At 38.4% G+C, this 18,346-nt stretch overlaps 1 protein-coding gene across 1 annotated transcript in view; it reads right to left on the bottom strand.

Annotated features, from left to right (window-relative positions):
- The window catches only part of LOC104074410 (DENN domain-containing protein 1B-like), a gene marked incomplete at its 3' end in the record, with an annotated part of 76,777 nt that extends 58,571 nt beyond the window's left edge, over positions 1-18,206 (bottom strand). Inside the window, exons 1-2 of the mRNA XM_009574503.1 lie at positions 18,088-18,206; positions 16,187-16,251 (exon numbers count right to left, since the gene is read on the bottom strand). Coding sequence (XP_009572798.1) covers positions 16,187-16,251; positions 18,088-18,206 — 184 coding nt within the window. The remainder of the gene's footprint in view (positions 1-16,186; positions 16,252-18,087) is intronic.
- Positions 18,207-18,346: the final 140 nt, after the last annotated feature.

Raw genomic sequence — 18,346 nt, 5'->3', positions numbered from 1 at the left:
GCTCCTGCAAAGCCCGCTCTTGGTTTTTCTTCTCTGCCTAGGAGGCTAGAACCTGTATTTTGACACATTTTCCATTTTTCTTTCAGTTAGAAATATAAGAATGGGGTCGCACCAGGAACGTGACCATACGGAGCAGGTCCCGGGGGGCAGCCCCCCAAACCCTTTCCCGTCAGGCCCATCCCCTTTCACCCATGCTGAGGAAGGACAGAGCAGTTTTCACGAAGGCAAAAGGGGGGCCTGACACTTTTGGAGACCACTAGAAATAGGTAATGGTTTAGTTTTGGATCCACCCAGGAAAGAAGTTGCATCCAATGCAGGAAAGGGTTGGTATTTTAGACCGGGAGTTCAGGTGTTTTGTTCCAAGCAGGCAGCCTTGTTTTCAAAGGCTGCACGCTGAGCTCCTTGCAGCAACATCAGACGTATCTTAAGCTGCCAGATCTGGCAAGCAGAGTTTAGCACATCTCAGAAGAAATCTTCTGGATAATTCAGCCAGATTCAGTCATGCTGGCCAGTATCACTGAAGCACTGAACTGCAACACCCTGCTGTAGCTAACTTCAGCTGTTTTTATTAACCAGTGTTTTAACAGTTACGCGAAAGGGGACATGTGCCTTCACACAGAGATCACGTATGCATTAAGCAACACGGAATGCACAGATAACTCATCTGCAATGAAAAAACCCCAGAATCTTCACTTATCCTGACAATGAGAGAAGCAACATCTTTCTTTTGCACAGAACTACTGAAAGATAGATTTTCAAACACAGAAGTCTAATTTAAGAATACATTTCTGTTGCTCTTCAAATTACAGAGCATCTCCTTAATGAAAAGCCTCAGTCACAACTTCCTCCCACATACACTTACACCCAAAATTGAAATCAAAAATGAGAGGACAGCAAAAAGAGGAACCAACTGCACTATGATAAGGGATATACTTCATTAAGCTACTGAGCAAGATACTGAAATCTCATTTCTGATTATAAAAGAAATTTTCTTAGCACGACAGTTATAAACCAAACACACAAAACATATTTAAGAATCACCCTGCCCAGATGACTTGGTTGACCTACTTTGTCCTCTTCTTTATCTATATGCTATTGTTTACCATCTTGTTCTTTCTTATACTTAAAGACAAAATTACTTAAATTGTTTTTCAATCCTGACCTACAAGCATATAATCAAATTAACATCTAAACAATTATGCAATATGCACCATCCTAGAAGCACCACATGCAAGAAAATAAACTACACACAAATGTACATCTAAAACCCGCCTTAACACTGACAGATACACAAAGAATTACTCATCTACCATCGCTTTTGGGCTCTTTAATCATTTTGATCTCAATTAGTCAATCACTAAAACTGCTTCAAAAAATGGGAGTTATAGTTCTACACGTACAAAGGGATAAGTTTTTACGCCGTGGTACAAAGCATGAGTCATTTCAAGTACCACAAAGCCCTGCAGCTAAATTTAAAAAGAAAAAGGTTACTGAATATAATCCTTCAGTAATATTTGAAAACTACTTAAGAAAATTCTGACTACAAACTGTTCATTTTTTCCCCAAAAAAAGGTTCTAATAAAGGGTAAGTGAACACATCAATTATTTGTTTTGCTTTTGGAATGAAACTGTACAACAGTTTTAAAAAAACCTGCACTTTAGTGTTTGTTATTTCTTTGCTAAATATACAGGAAGGCTTTGGTAACAAAAAGAACGCATAGCAGATTCATCCATTTTTATAGTTCTTTAAAATATTGATCTATTTTCAAATCCTGTGTTTTACATAATAGCAGATCGGTATTGCTTTCTAACAGAAGCAATTATCAGATGCTCTGAAATGCTACAAACACATTATGAATGGCAAAACTTTCAGCCTGAACTAACGAGACCTCATAGTCTCATACTTCACTACTCCCTGCTCGTTAATCTAGCTTTCATTGAATAAAAAGAATCAAATAAACTCTGTTATCTTAAATGTAACGCATCTCGTGGTGCCTTGAACTCTTTGAGAACAGAGTTCAGCAATATTCTCCCCTCTAAAAACGATGACATGAAGAGCGATGCTACGCACCAGCACAACCCTAATCTGCTCCCTCTCTCAACTCAGTCATTGCTCCTCGGATTTTCTCCCCATTTCCTAGCTGCTCTCCGCATGCCACGGGGAGCCATTCACCCGTTAACAGTCACAGAAACCTACTAGTTTTACTTGGCCAGCTTTCTTACACAGGACAAGTTTAGAGAAGCAAAGCAACGCCGGGACTGTAGTACAAGGTGACAGGAGTCCTTTCAGCTCCCCCTGCCGCAAAGGGGATTAAAAGAAAGAGGTGCCTAATCACACCTCTTTCTTGGCAAGGCATCCAAGCCCCTAATGGTAAAAACAGAAAGCGGAGTGGGTACCTTTCTCACAACTGCTATTCCTTGAAGAGTGACAAGGCAGTAAGTAACTAAGGATATGTTTGATGAGCTACGGGTAAATTGGCATGTAGTTTTTACCTATTAATTACCTGATTTCCCTGGATTATGAGTATCTTGAAACACCACCTTGTAAATGTGTTGTTGCATCAGGCAACATTAACAACGTTTTAATGAAGCTTTTGGTAAATTTCCTACTTGAATACAGCCTAGAACATCTTTCTTTTTGAAGTTACAGGTCAGTAGGAAGTTATAACTTTCACACAGACATGCAGCTGAAGTGCTGCTGCGGTGCAAAGGTAATAACAATACATAGTCTTGTTTAATCTTTTCAACAGTAGATATTACAGCACTTCAAAGAGGTCACAACTACAGTCCCCTCATATTTCATGATACAATAGCTTATAAAGAGGCTTTTTTTTTTGGCTTTTTTTTTTTAAAGGTTGTCTACTGCTTGAATATGTTTAAAAGGTTATACAGTAAATTTTCTCCACTGTCTTACCCACAAAACTCAGACTATTTGAGGTGAAAGCATTGCTTAACCACTTCACCCCCACTAGCTCCTGCTTGAAGGGGAGCTCATAAGAGGTGCTTTAACTACAAATACATTGCTAAGTAAGGTTTTAGTCACCAATGAACAAAACCAAACAAACTTCAGTCATTTTCTGGTATTATAAAAATGATATTTCAAAAAAATATTTACTTCCAGGACAGGAAAAGCTAACACTTAGGAAAATTATATAAATTCTCTATAATGCACTTGATTTCGAGCAATGAGAACCAGCATACATATGCCATTTTCTTCGTGACAGTTTCGGGAGCGCTCATCCCCTCACTATTACTTCAGTTACACCAACACACTTTTTGTGCAGCCCTGCAGTAACTAAGGCAGCTTTTGCTTTCTCCTAGCTGCCCGTGGAAAGACAGGCTATAGAACAGAAGACAGTAACGCTTATCACTAGTGCCAGAAAACTACTACCAAGAAAATGCACTGTGCTCAGATTTAGTCATTCATTTCAAACTTGAAGCGTCTATTTCCTGGAAAATGCTATTCAAAGACTTGGCTTTTTTTTGCAGAACTTGCCTAATGGATGCTTATTAGCAGTAAGGCTCATTGATGTGGCCCACAGTAATGCATCACTCAGGCTTTCAGCGACATGATCCTGGCTTTCTTCACTCCCCTTTGGGGGTGACTGGTGCTTGCACTTCCTACTAACAGAGTATGTGTTTTACCTTTGTGCAACGATTTTTTTCCGCAGTTTGGCTGAAGCTCAACATCAGCAAAGTCCAAAATGAATCTAGGATTATATCTGGCCCTTGCAATGTGGGTTTTTTTTTTCATCCTTTTCCCTTAGCGCTGCTAAATCAAAAGCAAACATAAGCCTCACGCATGCAAAGGAGGAAGCATGGACAATAACAGGACACTCAAAGAAAAAAAAAAAAGAAAAAAAAAACCAAACACAGAGCTAGCTCTGCAAACATATTCCAGAGCTGAAAGATTTTGTATCCTATTAATAACTACTGAGCCATCTAGCCACAAGCTAGGAAGATATTTCACCTGTTCTTTATAAAATGCTTTTCTTTGTTGACTTACTACCACCCAAAACCAGACTTGGCTGGTACTTTGTATGATACTGTGGTTTGTACCACCATATCTGTGGTGTATGTGATCAGTTTTCTGGGCACAGGAATTTCTAGAGGGCAGGATTGCAGTTCATCACACATAAAGCAGATTTTATCCACACACCTGTGCATTCTATCAATGCCCATAACTTCTAACACAGCTATATATGAAAGAGCATTCTTGTTTCACTGCTCATATATTTTATTTGAAGATAATTAAAAATTATATTATAATGTCTGAGAATTTCAGATTCAAGGAGTCAGTTAGTGTATCTCAACAAACCACCGTTTTCCATCGCTGCTACAGAGTAAATATTCTCTTAAGAAGAACCTAATGAAGCTGAAAACATTGATTTCAAATTCATCTTTCCCAGCCATTGGTGTTCAAAGTAGATCTGAGGATAAAATCTGGCTCTCTGCCTAACCCTGCACATTTGCAATACTCGCATCATTCCAGTATGTCTAGTTGATTACAGTGTAGAGTTAAACAAAATCCTCCAGAAATGTTGGTGAACAAAGTATGACTATGATGGGGTAATTAAACTTTAGAACTACTGATTTATATTTCAACTGTGGTTTCTTTGGTTTCTAAGATGTATTATTTTCTTGTAACAGATCAGTATTGCTCTGCCACAGGAATATTAATTTAGGATAACACACAGCATACGCTATCATTTCTTTTTGTTTTACATATATGACAGGACTTCTAATATTCCCATGAAACAGATTAATTGAATATATATACTGCTGGGACTTAAAAAGAAAAAAATTAGGTTCTGGAACACCAATCAATAAAAAACCACTTTCTTACTTTCTGTAACACTTAACTGTTTCAACATTTATCTCAGATTAGGCAATTTGTATCTGTTTCATGATTTGCATTGTGTTCCCACCCACAAGCACAAAGCTACTATATTAACTGCTATGCTAAGTAACGTATACCGTTCTACATATCCAAAGCAACCTTAACTAAACACAGATCTAAAACAACCAAAAGAAAACACCAAAATCCCTTTGGCCTCATTGCATACAAAGCACTTCGAAACATCACTTTGTTTGCAACTATTGTTTATGCTGTTCCGGCACTTTCTGTCCTAGCAAGACTTTTGGTCTTGCTCACTGAAAGATGAATATTTCAAGATGTGCTGACAATTAAAACATACTGGTCATGCTTAGATGAATAATTTCTAGTGTTAAAATACACAGGAGCAAAACTCCAGTAGCAGAAGTACCCCAGTAGCATACGTCAGTATCAAGATTCCCTGTTTATATTGAGATACAAGGAGGAGTGTACATGATGAGACACAAAGAAAACAATGCACTTTCACCAGCTTATAAAATCCTATTATGTTTCTAAGACACAATGTGAGCAGTTCTGGTTTGGCTCCATACACAGCCCAGTTATATTCCTAGCAGGCATCCCAAAGAACTGCATATGCTAAGGGTATATATTTACTTCACACAGATTGACTCTAAATCCATGTTACAATACAACCATAATGAGTGCCTCTGCAACTGTCCTAAGTTGAATTCATTTCAGACTCTCTTTCACTAAAGTCGTTAATGACGATGTTAACTGGTGAGTGCACAGATCATCCTGCAATCCCAGGCCACAACTTACTGAAGTGACTGCATACACAGCCAAATTTTTATCCTGAATACTTCTGTCTCCCTTTAGATGGGCTATTGAGCATTCTAAAACTTGGACGGCGTATGAAGTACAGCCACTGTTCACCAGAAAACCAAAATTTCTGCTGGGTACTCTTTTTGTGGAGAACATCTTATAACAAGATATCTTCATTTTCACACATATTACCACACAGTATTTTTCAGTTTAGAAGAATCAAGCAGTCATAGAAAGCACCACCAACCAAAACACCTGGGTAGGAGAAGCCTACAGATGGGTTCTGCGAGAGCAAATGCTGTTACCAAGAACTTTTCTGGGAAATGCAGAGAAAAGCAGTGTGTCAGACCTGAGACACCTTCAGTCCCATGTTAGGAGGGTCAGGCAAGCCTACAGATTGAACTGAAGTAATTTAGGGCTGGAAGCAAAGTACTTTTTCCTCCTTCCAGAGCTTCAAAGCATGCTGCAGTTTCAGATCTTTCTCATCTATCTCAAATGCATGAAGCAGATCGTATACAAGCAGACCAAGTTCGTGTTCCCCAGCCACTAAGAAAGTAAGTGCTCGGACTTTGCCCATCCTCATGGATTTACTGGCTTCGGGAGCTCTGTTGTCCACAGCCAACACTGATTCACCAACCTTTCTATTTCCAACCTTCACCCTATTTCACTTCCACTGAAAGTTCTGGTAGTTTAATTTATTTTTATTATTGTTTGGTCTGGTATATCCTTTCCTTCATCATTTTCCCCAATAATAGGAGCTGAAAGGACTGCTTTTTGTTCACTATCGAAAACGTAACGCAAATTTCCTCCAAGGATTGCAAGGTCTGACAAGTATTCTCAACGACAAAGCAGTCTGCTAGATCTGTTAGTGTCCGGCAACGTCACACAAAATTGTTTATTTAAAAAGAAGATAGTCACTATCACTAGTTGCCAGAGAATTTAAGGCAAGCTTCAACTTACTATGGTTTTTATTGCCAGTGAAAAATGTTTTCAGCCAGGCACTTTAGAGGTGGTTATCTCAAGCATTTTTTTTTTGTTATGCAGTTTCATAGCATTGATTTCTAACACCACAACCAGAATGCAAAAGAATACATTTCAAATTATTCTATGTAAAATACAGCATATTATATCAAGACTGAGAGAGAGAATTCTCTTTTTCAATTGCTTATTTATTAACTACACATGCTAGTTTGATCTGACCTTTTTTCCCCCCCAGCTGACACTTGTATAAGCATTTTTAGACTAGACCTGGCAAGACACTACAGGGCTCTGACCCCAAGTAAAAGTAGATGTAAACATGTACTTCCATTACATGGGACGTACCCATTCCTAGAAACTAAAATGGGTTTACTCAGATGCACCAATTAAAAATGCCTGATTGAAACTGCAACTGAATGCTCAGAACCTCACCTCACTCAGTTTCCAGTGTCAGAAATCTTTACCTGTCCTGGCACACAATCACTGTCATCACAGCTACCTGTGACATAACAGGAAAAGTTCACTAGTTTCAGCTAAAGAAGTAAGCAATTCATCTGCTGCTAGGGAACTAAAGTTCTTTTTTATCTGGCAATATTCTTAGCAGGGAGAAGATACCTAGAATACAAATACCAGCAAAACTCTTTCCTGGACACAAAGTTTTTCAGAATTTCCCATGTTGTGTCACGATACCATTAACTATTTTCAGTTCTATGAATTACTGCATGATACCAATCTAGCATAATTGTGCTCTTTAGACAGAATTTTGTTTACACAACATGAAAATTCAATCTACCTCCAAATGTGCAATGCCTTAAAGCGACCATGGGTGACAGGGATCTAACTGTATTTGTTTTTTTCTTTAAGAGCCAAGTTTTACTATGCGAACAGAAAACTGGAAGGCACCAGTGAAGTTGTTGAACCCATTTCCTCAAAAGAACAGGAGTTTAACATAACCTCGACACAATTCCAACGCTCAGAGTACCCTAGAAGCCCAAAAGCCACCAGGAAGATGGCAGGAGAAAGTAAGAGCATCCCTAGTTTTTTTCAGTTTCCTGAACTGGCAACACATTTATTTTAATAAACCCCAAAAAAATGAAATTAATGCTCAGAGATGAAACAACAGCCTATGCTACATTGCATGGCACGAAAATCCCACCAGTTCCTCCTTATCTGACCTGCATGAGAAACATTTCCTGCCAGCTCCAGAAGCAGCCCCACCAGTTGAGCGGAGAGCGTACCCACAGAACAAGCCTGCCAGGTGCCACCAGAGGCAGGAAGGATGCTTACCTCACATGCTGCTTTTAGCGGTGCTACCTATTTGAAGTAAAACACAAACAAACAGCAAACAGTCTAGGAGCCAAATGACCTCCAACTGATAGGAAAAGGATGCATGAATGATCAGCTCTTGCTCGCAAGACTTGGTTACAACAACTGTTTCCCTCTTGTCACTCCAAAGGCACAGTGGTTTCACGCCATTATTTCAAACTCATTACAGACCTCCAGGTAAGTTTACAACTGTCACACAATCCTTGTCTTTTATCGCTGTGCTGCTACTTTTTCTTATTTTGCATTTAAACAGAACATAAACACATTCACTGTAACACAAAACACTCTTTTACCTTTGCTTTTTCATATTGCATCTTAACCCAAAGACATAAAAATTATCATCGTTCTTCAATAATACAACTCCATTCCTGGAAACAGCTGCCTTAAAATGTTAAGTTTTCCTTTGCAGCTTCTGAGGGAAATGATGCTGTGTCTTATAACCACTATCAGCACGGCTCCTCTGTGTCAAGGGCAATTCTCACAACACAGTTAAGTTAAATTCAACATTTAGCATCCAGTATTTAAATACAAAGACCTCAGATTTTTGCATTTAACTTGCCCTGTAACAGAGCAAAAGAACTGCCTCCTCCCAAAAACAAACACTTGCTTCCGACTACACGACACCGTAAATTTACAACATTTAGATGTGTTCTAAAAGAGGTTCAACTGGTACAACAAATAAAACCCTTGGTGTGAACAGCATCTAAAGTCAGATGAATAGGAATTTCTTGTTCTCTATTAGAAGGTAAGCAGAAGTATTAATCATTTTCTCTTTCCCATTCTGAGTTTAAGGAAAAATGCAACAGTAAACCCGCTATGGCAAAATACCTTGGTTATGATGACTATGCCTCTATGATTAAAACTTGGTATTAACTAAGAAACTTTGTAAAATATGTCCCAAAGTAAACACAGAAACCCTAACTAATATGCTATTTTCGAACACAAGTTTGTAATTTTAGCTAGGTTTTAATCTACATCTGAATACCCACTCAATTGCATAAAGAAACCAGATCCAGATTCAAACTCTAGGAAACATAATTTAAGGGCGTTTTTCAAGCCTTATTTCTAATTAAGGATTTAATACTTGGACAGTACCTTCCAAACGAGGATTAAGAATTTTGCAAAGGAAGACAGTATGACTGTAAACTGCTGCCTTGGCCTCCCCAGCTCAGGAAGCACAGATACCACACCCAAAATCTTTTTCAGGCCTTTTTTCTATCACCACTTCTGCTTTTTCTCTTCTCTTTTCCACATAAAGTTCAGTATTAAGTTTTAATCTTTCCTCCTAAACCAGAATCACAAAATATAAGAAGCCCTTGTCCACCCAAATTATTCAGTTCTAAACATAAAGCTACAGTTCCAAGATACATGGAAAAATGTCAAAGGCAAATATAAGAAGTTAATGTTTTCAGCATTTAGTACTTTATCTGTCAGTCACTGCGAATCTTCTATCCTAAGTATGTGCGTGCAAATATCACGGTTTTACCTGGATCTTGGAGTTATCACATGTCAGCCTACCATGAAAAAAACAGATTCTTAACACAGTTGCAAAGCGGTGCTCATAGTACACAAAACTATTTTAAGGAACTAACAATAGCACTTTACTGGGAAAACTTATTTTGGCTTCAGGAGTTTTTAAGCCCTTCACGAACAGTTATATAACTCTTCCCTTTGTAGCCCTGATCACATTTTATTTTATTTACAAACAGAAGTATCTACCCCAACAGTTATATGATGAGCATGTGCATCTACATGTATCTGCATCCCCAGATAATATCACCAGTGGCAAAGGAAAAAGAATTAAAAAGACTGTTTCTGTGAACCAGACAGGAAACCCTACACTTCAGCCTCTTCAAGTCAGTGCTAGAGAGAGAAGTGTCTTAGGGCTTTGCAAAAAGCATTTTAAACCTTGAAAGTTTAACCAGTTTTCAAATCTTTTTAAGCAGATTTTAAATCCTCCGTACATGAAAGACAAGCCATTAAAGTATATATGAAGAGAGCTAGCAGCATGACACATCTCCTTAAAGAACGATAAACCTGTGTAAGATGGACTGTTCAGTGTGTGGGAGGGCAGCAGCATGCTGACATTAACTCAGAAAAATATGCAAACTCTTAACACTTCTGAATGCAAGCAATTTAAAAGCCCGCAAACTATCCCCCAGGCAGCCATCTCAAATAGTTGAGTACTAAAACGAAACTAAAATTAAATTTGAAAAAAGCACAGAACGTCAGCTTTCATACTGATCGACTACATTACACAATACAGTTTTCGGCTTCTATTTAGTTATATTAATATTAGTATGTTCATTCTACTGAATTTTATACAAAATTCTTTTTATAACAAGTTAATATTAGTATTAGTTAACTCATCAAGTTTTTCCCTTTTAATTTCACTGCCCAAAACCCGATCACACTGCTGAAAGTGGCATATGGCGTTACATGAAAAAATGACACAGTTGGGCAAATGCCTGCAGGGGAGTAATTAATCTCTAGCAGCATTGATACCACCGCGCCTGCCCCCACATACTACAGCTGGAATCTCTGGAGTAGAGCAGAGCCCGCCGCTCCTCCAGGACTGTCCTCTGGCTGCTGGGGAGTAGGGTCATCCCTCCCCACTGAGGTCTCTTCTCCCCGGTGAAGAATGCAGGGGAGATAGGAGAAAGGGCTTCCTTGACCTGTTTTTCCAGCAGCTCTTACTCTTCCCCCTCCTACACACATATATCTGCACCCACCTCCAAATTACACATATATCCAAGAATCTCTGTAGGTTGGTGAAAAAAAAAAAAAATCTGTAGGAAACGACGCACTGAAAAGCAGCAACAGCTTCCTCCACATTTTTGCATCTGTGAAGAGAAGCTGAAAGCTGGAGTGACTACCCTCCACTTCTCAGTCTCTGGAGAACGAAAGGAGAAGGTAAAAAGCATCAAAATGCCCATCTTTATCTCAGATGCAAAATCATAGTTGCCTTAATTGTTTTTGTTGTTCATAATTCTCCAACACCCACTCTTTGCTAATGACAGTCCAAACACACAGAAGACATCGTTCATACCCTGAGGAGCTTTCCAATTAAATGAAAGAAATTTGAATATAATGAAAACATTCATTTAGATACAACTGGAGGGTTTAAAGTTATACAAAAGATTATAATTTATGAAGGACTTACAGGTATGCTTGGTGCTCATACATGGGAGAGCATCAGCCAAACTCTGGCTTATATTCCTTGGTTTTGTCAAAAAGGATGAAAGTGATGCACAATCTCCGGCACTACCCGCTTTTGCCCTCAAAACATTTATATAATCCTCAACAAAGGACTGTCAAATATTGTGCTCCTAATCAACTGATAATTCTGTAGAGAAACCAGGCTAGATTAAATGTCCTCTTCCAAGCTTTTTAGGTACCACCATTTGAAAATTTCAACAGGAAAAACAAGAAACCATTACAGAGAAGTACCACTAACCTAAATAACAACATATGAGTTAATGAGTTGGGGCGGGATATTAGTTAAGCGTAATAAAACTTCAGAGAAGTATGGACAGAAAGCTTTATTTTTATTTACAAAAACTGCATCTAAGACTATAATCAGATGGCCCATGCTCTGAAATGGCATTGTACAAAGCGAAAAAGCATCTTTAACTTTATATTGGTGTAAAATAAATTCTAATATGGTAACACAGATTTTGAGACTAAAAATCTACAAATAAATATAAGATTTCTAAGAAAGCTTATCTAGTTCACAGCAATATATAGTTCCTCTTCATAGTCACCTGAAGAACACAGCATGCTTTAAAAAGTTAGAGAAACCTAACTTTCTGTAGGCCAGTACTTATTTAGTATCTTTCCAGTTAAAACCAACAGTGAAAAAAGTTGGCAGTACGTAAAGATTACATCAAAAGTTTTAATTGCTCTTAAAAAAAATCCTGCAGACTTCTTCATGTATTACACTGATAGAATTATCTTTTTTAATCAGGTTCAAGTGATGCTCTGCAAAAAAAAGCACCTCAGAGGAAAAGAGTTATCTGATCAGCACGTTACACCCAGAGGCTCAGAGTCTGTGGTTAATAAACAGCTCTCTACAGTGAAGGAAAAAAAAAAAAAAAGAAAAAGTAGCGCTTGCTCTGACCACAATCCTGAAAGCAGCTTTGGAAGACTCTTAATCAAAACCCTACCAAAGCTAGACAGGTTACCCATGGACAGAACTACCAACTGCATTAAACTTTTTTCAGAATTGGAACCTTCCTGGAACTACATATCTTTTTAGTACCTTACAAACCACAATCAAACCTCATACTAAGAATTTTGCATTTCTGGCCTAATTCCTGGACTTAATTCATACAGATCTTAACTCCACCAATACACAATTAAACTGGTTTTCATGGCTTTTCCTTGAAAATTTAATGAAAAGAAGACCCTTTAAAGAAAAATAATTTAGAGATCATGCATCACTAAGATTCATTATCATTCTGGCACAGGCAAGATAAACTACAGGAGTTATTCAAGCAATTCAACACAACCTATTAAACACCTTCTCTGAAAATCACATATCTAGCCCTAGAGCTATAGAAGGCTTCCTAGCATTTAAAGAGGAAATAGAGACAAAGCAGTAAAACTTCAAGCCTTGTTCAAACAATTTTCTTTGCTTGAACACAAAATGAATGGCTATTTCAAAGGGGTTTTCAAGTAAAATTTGGACAGTCAGGACTAAAGCAGTCCTAGACCCAAACCACGACATTCAGTGGCTGCATTTCCTGGATCTACCTGCACTCCGTGCAGCCTTTTTGTTGCTTTTCGTATGTGCTATAATCAAAGAAAATGAAGGTGTAGCAAACAGCACTCTCTTAACCACCACAAACTGAAACCAATCTTAGTCATCTTCTTCTCGGGAAACCGTGGACAGAAATGCTGAAGACCTTGTGTTCACAGAAGTTGTTGCACATTGCCTTTCTACTGCTAGCTGCTATATTTGCATCACCTTCTGTGTCTGGCCTCTGCAATCCAGTTTTAATAAAATCAATATAGGACACACAGTTTACAGAATGAGTTAAATTACCAATTTTATTTTTGCACATTTAACCAAAATCTAAAGTTCAGACATATATATGTGTATGCACATACTGTATATGTTTGTGTATGCATAGATAAATATACACTCTTCACGAAGATTACATTGGCACTATTATTTTGGACGTCCTGTGGAAGAGTTCAGAAACATCAACTTTCCAGAAATTCAGTTTACTTTTCATGATAGAAGGACCCGGACAGAAAAGAGAAGAAGAAAAAAAAAAGCTGCAGACTGCTTTGGTTAGCCAATTTCTAAGGCTCAAGCACATCTTACAGTGCCGGGTGATAAATTTGTACTAACCTACATGAAACCTTTTAGGTGTTTACATTGAGTAGAAAACAACATTCGAAATAATTAGTGGAATGATTTAAGAACAAATTTCATAATACATATAAACCTTGCTGCATTTCATGTATGTATGACCTTTTATAGCTGGAAGAGCCCTAGGACATTGTCAGACCCAAAAAAGTAACATTCCTTGAGAGCTATGCTATAATTAAGAAGCTATCTAAAAATACTTTTCCAAAAGCATAATAATTTTAACAGCAAAATTTTTCATCATGTCACACTGCTGCAGGCATATAGCGTCCTCGTAAAAACATCATCTTACTAATAGCAACACATGCAGTAGGGCTACCTCAATTTTTATTTGTTAGAACAGTTACATGCTGGCACAGGGAAATTAAAATGCAGGAGAATGCACGCTACAGCAAAGCTTGAAAAGAAAAAGTTTAAAGGTACATGGGTCACATTAAGGTCCTCCTCTCTCCTAAGTCGGCTTCTTCTGCTGCTCACTCATGCAGGGAGATCATAATTTTGTGGCTGTGATATTTCCACGGCAACACTGGTGACAGTGATGTCACAAATTCAGCCCTGACATAGCTTCAGGATCAAGTAAAAGGAGCAGATGGGATGCGAGGGAGAAAGCCCCTATTTAAACACAAATCTCTTTCATAAGAAAGAAAGAGGCATGAGCAAAGAAACAGGTGAATGGATCACGTTTTCAAGTATGATATATTCAAAAGATTATCCTAGCATGAAAATCTATTTAAAGGCAAGACCTACAATACAGGGTAACTGTCAAATTTGTTAGGCCTTATAATAAACCAACCTTGAAAGCTCCCTGTTTAGCATGACAAGCCTTGTGCTCCATTTCTAAAGTGGCAGTGAAGACAATACACTTTTGTCCCTTGTGAATTTCCTTTAAATAACTTTAACATTCAGATATATTAATTTGATACATCACTGTGCTCATAATACCATATGTAAATATGATGTCAGGCCCTCACTGGAGTGAGTTTGTTATCCAAATTAGACAGAATATGAAAGAAATTAAAACGAATCCCAGATGGGTCACAAAGTACAGCAGGATGGTAACCGGAATATTCAGCCAGCACATCTTGATTGGTAAAACGGGACTGTACTTTTGTGCTGATCTGCGGACTCATGCAAGAATCAACACAACCTCCAGGCCAGCTGAAACACCCCGAGAACCCTCGCCAGTCACACGCCGCAGACTCCAACGCTACCGGAATCAGACCTCCCTTCTGTCTTTGGCCACCCCATAGACAAAGAGCAACTGAGGCCACACGGGGTAGAATGGATGATAGCAAAAAGCAGAATAGAAGAGGGTGCACCCACAATACAGTCACAAATACAGTCTCCACATTAACTCAGGTCACAGTTCAAGGAGATACACAGATTTCTTAAAGACGCTACTCTCCACAGAGGACAACTGACGAACAGCACGAAATGCCCACCGAGGGAGGCAGGGGAAGTGACTACGACCAGAATCAGGCGTAGGTGGTCATTCACACAGCTGCCCTTAACGAGAAGTGGTTTCTTATGGCAGCAGAGGCAGAAAGATGCAAAACAAAAATCAGAAGTCAAAAGGGAGATAAAAGGAATTAAAAGGATATAGATCTATGTTCTGCTCACAGAAGAAAAAAACCCACATTTTTCAAGATTTCAAGATGAAGACCTGAAAGGATTATCAACAGTCTAGCTCTCAGGAGGGAAAGGAAGAAAGAGCATAAAATCTGCTGGTTGAAGCTGGGCCTAAGCCGAGATGCGAACGGGCCCCCAGGAAGGGATGTCAGGTGAAGGCAGAAACTAAATGCACAATGCAAGGAGGAACAGATCAGAAGTCAAGTAGCTAAGCAGGGTTCATAGACATCATCTACAAAATTACTAAGGTAAAAACTGCAAAAGGGAGAGAACAGAAGGTAAAATGTGCCATGATACAAACCACAACAATGATCAGAGAGTTAGGAAAGCCCATCTGATTGCCCAAACCATGATTGTACCAACAGCAAATCAAAAAAACAGGCAATAAACCGAAGGACACTGGCTGGTCACAAAAAAAGTGAACATACCCAAGGATGGCACCAGGACCAAGACGTCATTCCACAACTAAATGAACAATCTTATGAAGAGGAAAAAAAAGAAAAGTAAAAAAAAAAAAAAAAAAAAAAAAAGCAGAGGAACTTGAGATATCATAATGGATAATATATAATACAACAGGTACATTATTAATTACAGGGATTATCAGGAAAAGACCTAAAGAACTACAATTGTTTAGCTTCAACAAAAATGTTTTCAGTAAACCTATTAGGCACATACCCATGACACCACTTAAAGAAATGCTGGCTGAAATTTAAAAAATGTGGCTAATATAAGCTCAAGTCAGCACTCATTGCTGTTTGTATCATGTATCAAACCAAAGCAGCAGCCAAACATCAGCTAAAAAGAAAGTCTTTTTCTGAAAAGAACTTACTTTCTCCCTATCACACTGATCAAAATTAACATTCCACTGAGAGACAGAAGTCAATTGTTCTGCTAAAATGAAATCTTACACAAAATCAACATTTTAAGACTTAAGAACTGTAGAGGATGCGTTTCAAATCAAGCTGTGCAAGTATTTCTCTCAGAACAAAAATATTTTTACAATAGCCAAAATGAAAACATAACAATAAAACCCCACGACAACTATGAATTAACACATTAATAGATTTTAAAAGGCAATAAAATAACCATAGTCACTTTCTAATACAATCCCAATCCACAGCAATTCAAAACATAAAATGACACTAGATCAGGATGCAAACTATTTTTTTTCCACCTCTCATTTCTATAAATAAATCTCAATAGGCACAGTGTATTACCTTCATTTTCAGATGCTTCGCATTTTACTTTCAGTACCAAATCAAAGGTACGTTCTGGATTTTCCCTAGAAGAAGCAAACACAATTGATTAATCACATATATGTTTCAGATAGTGTTTCTACTGTGTTATATCTTTTCCATTCTATTTGTACAGAATAAAAGTAAAATAAATTAAAATTTCATTACAGTAAAATTAGAAATCAGATTAGTTCTAAGGAAGAACCAAAAAGTCACATTTCCCTGTACAGCCTTAAAAAAGAATAAGGAAGATAAACAAGCTAAACTGTGTGATTTATTTAAGTGATACTATCACTGCCTTATACACCAAAGAGCTTTGAAATCACTCCCTTATACCACACCTAATAGCTGGGAAAAAAGTGCTACTAAAATCTTTATCAATCAATCTGAAACATACTAATGGAGTCATACGCAGCCTTTTCTAAAGCTACATTTTATTTCTTAATAGGAATAGCCCATCATTAGACTTCCATTTTAATTCCAGGAATTTAGCCACTACCCTTTAAATGCATATGATTACCACCATAAGGCTGAGGAATCACTTAGCTTCCTCTTTCACAAGATATTGATCGTCGACTTTGGCTTTAAAGGCTGAATCTCAGGCATGATTCAGTGAGAAAACATTCATGCAGTAACTAAGGATGGACGCAATCCCGAGCTAGCCAGGAAGATGAGAAGATGGAGCCTCCATATCTGCAGCAGCCATCATGGCCAGCTCTGTGTGATGGCCAATGCCTCTTTCACCTCCCCAGTAAATACACACCTGATAATAATGTACTGCATATGCTAATAGCAATTACACTCAACCTAATCCTAAACTAAATATTTATTAAAACAGTTCTAAATGCCATTACTATACCACCCACCTCTCTCTGCCTCATGCACACTGCTATTTATATTAAAAACAAGTGGTGTAACTGCACCCATATCAATTATCTATTTAACCACATAAAAGGCTCACACTTGAACTCCCTTCTTGGGTAACGCTCCCACTGAAGTCAGCTGGAGTTTTAGGCAAATAAAAAAATCCAAGACTTGGTTCCAGGTTTCTAAAATACTTCAAATAAAGCATGCAGCAAATTAACACTGTTATTTCTTTAACGAAAGTTTTGAATGAAATCCAAAGGCTGAGCTGGGGAAAATTTCAGCTGTCACAAATTAATTGATTCAGTACATGCTTTCACTGACCTCAGCACCATCATCCACCGAGATATGCAATTATAGTCTAATTCAGGTTATGGAGACATAACCCGCCTGATCACAATCTTTCCTTGCATCATATTTTAAAGCATTTAGTGGGGCAAATCTACTGATCCTGTGTGTAGGAGACCAAATTCTGCTCTGAGTTACAACAGGCTAAATCTAGGATATCTGGTATTAAAAGTCTGTCCACTCTGGCTGGTGAGCAGGTTCAGAATGAACCTGATAAGGCTGGGCTTCGTTGAGCCACCTAGGAAAGCAAACCACAAAAATCCTGCCTTTAAAAGAAGTGACATCTCCCCATGACATTACTCTAGCTCAGGCACTGGGTTGATACTCTCAGGCCGTTTTCCCCTTCCTTTTCTTCCTAAAACCCGGACTATGCAACGCTGGGTTTTTAATGTGAATTGGTTAAAGTGTTACAAACACCACGAGGGCTTCTAACTCAACTCCTAGCTGAATTACCCTCATGAAGAAAGCTCTTTGAAGTAACACTGCCTTCCGTCTTTCACTATACCACTCTAAATATGCTTTTGCAGAAAAATGCTTCTAAGTTTACTCTCCACATCCCACTACGCTTAGAAGTGTCAAAAACGTGTCAAACTAATCTGAGAATTGTCAGACTGTCTCTCATTTCCTTTACAGCTACCCGACAGCAGCCTGCTTATTCATCATATATTTACACAGAGATTTTTGTCAATTCCTGAAACCCGTGTTCAACATCTTGTTGGCTTCCGATGGGTAAGGCCAAATAGCAGCGCTCCCAGACACCTAAACATCTCTCTTGCACCTGCCATACCATAATGGCAAAAAGAAGGTTTGTAATTACCGGAGAGATTAATGGCACAAACCTCAGCCCACCAGCTGCCCCAGGCAGGTCGCTGCGGGAAGCGGTACTGCCCAGGCCTGAGGAGCTCCGGCTACCGAGGCAGGGGGGTAGGC

Source organism: Fulmarus glacialis, unplaced genomic scaffold (genome assembly GCF_000690835.1).
Source record: "Fulmarus glacialis isolate BGI_N327 unplaced genomic scaffold, ASM69083v1 scaffold39123, whole genome shotgun sequence".
Lineage (NCBI taxonomy): Eukaryota > Metazoa > Chordata > Aves > Procellariiformes > Procellariidae > Fulmarus > Fulmarus glacialis.
This window is presented reverse-complemented; position numbering and strand designations above follow the sequence as displayed.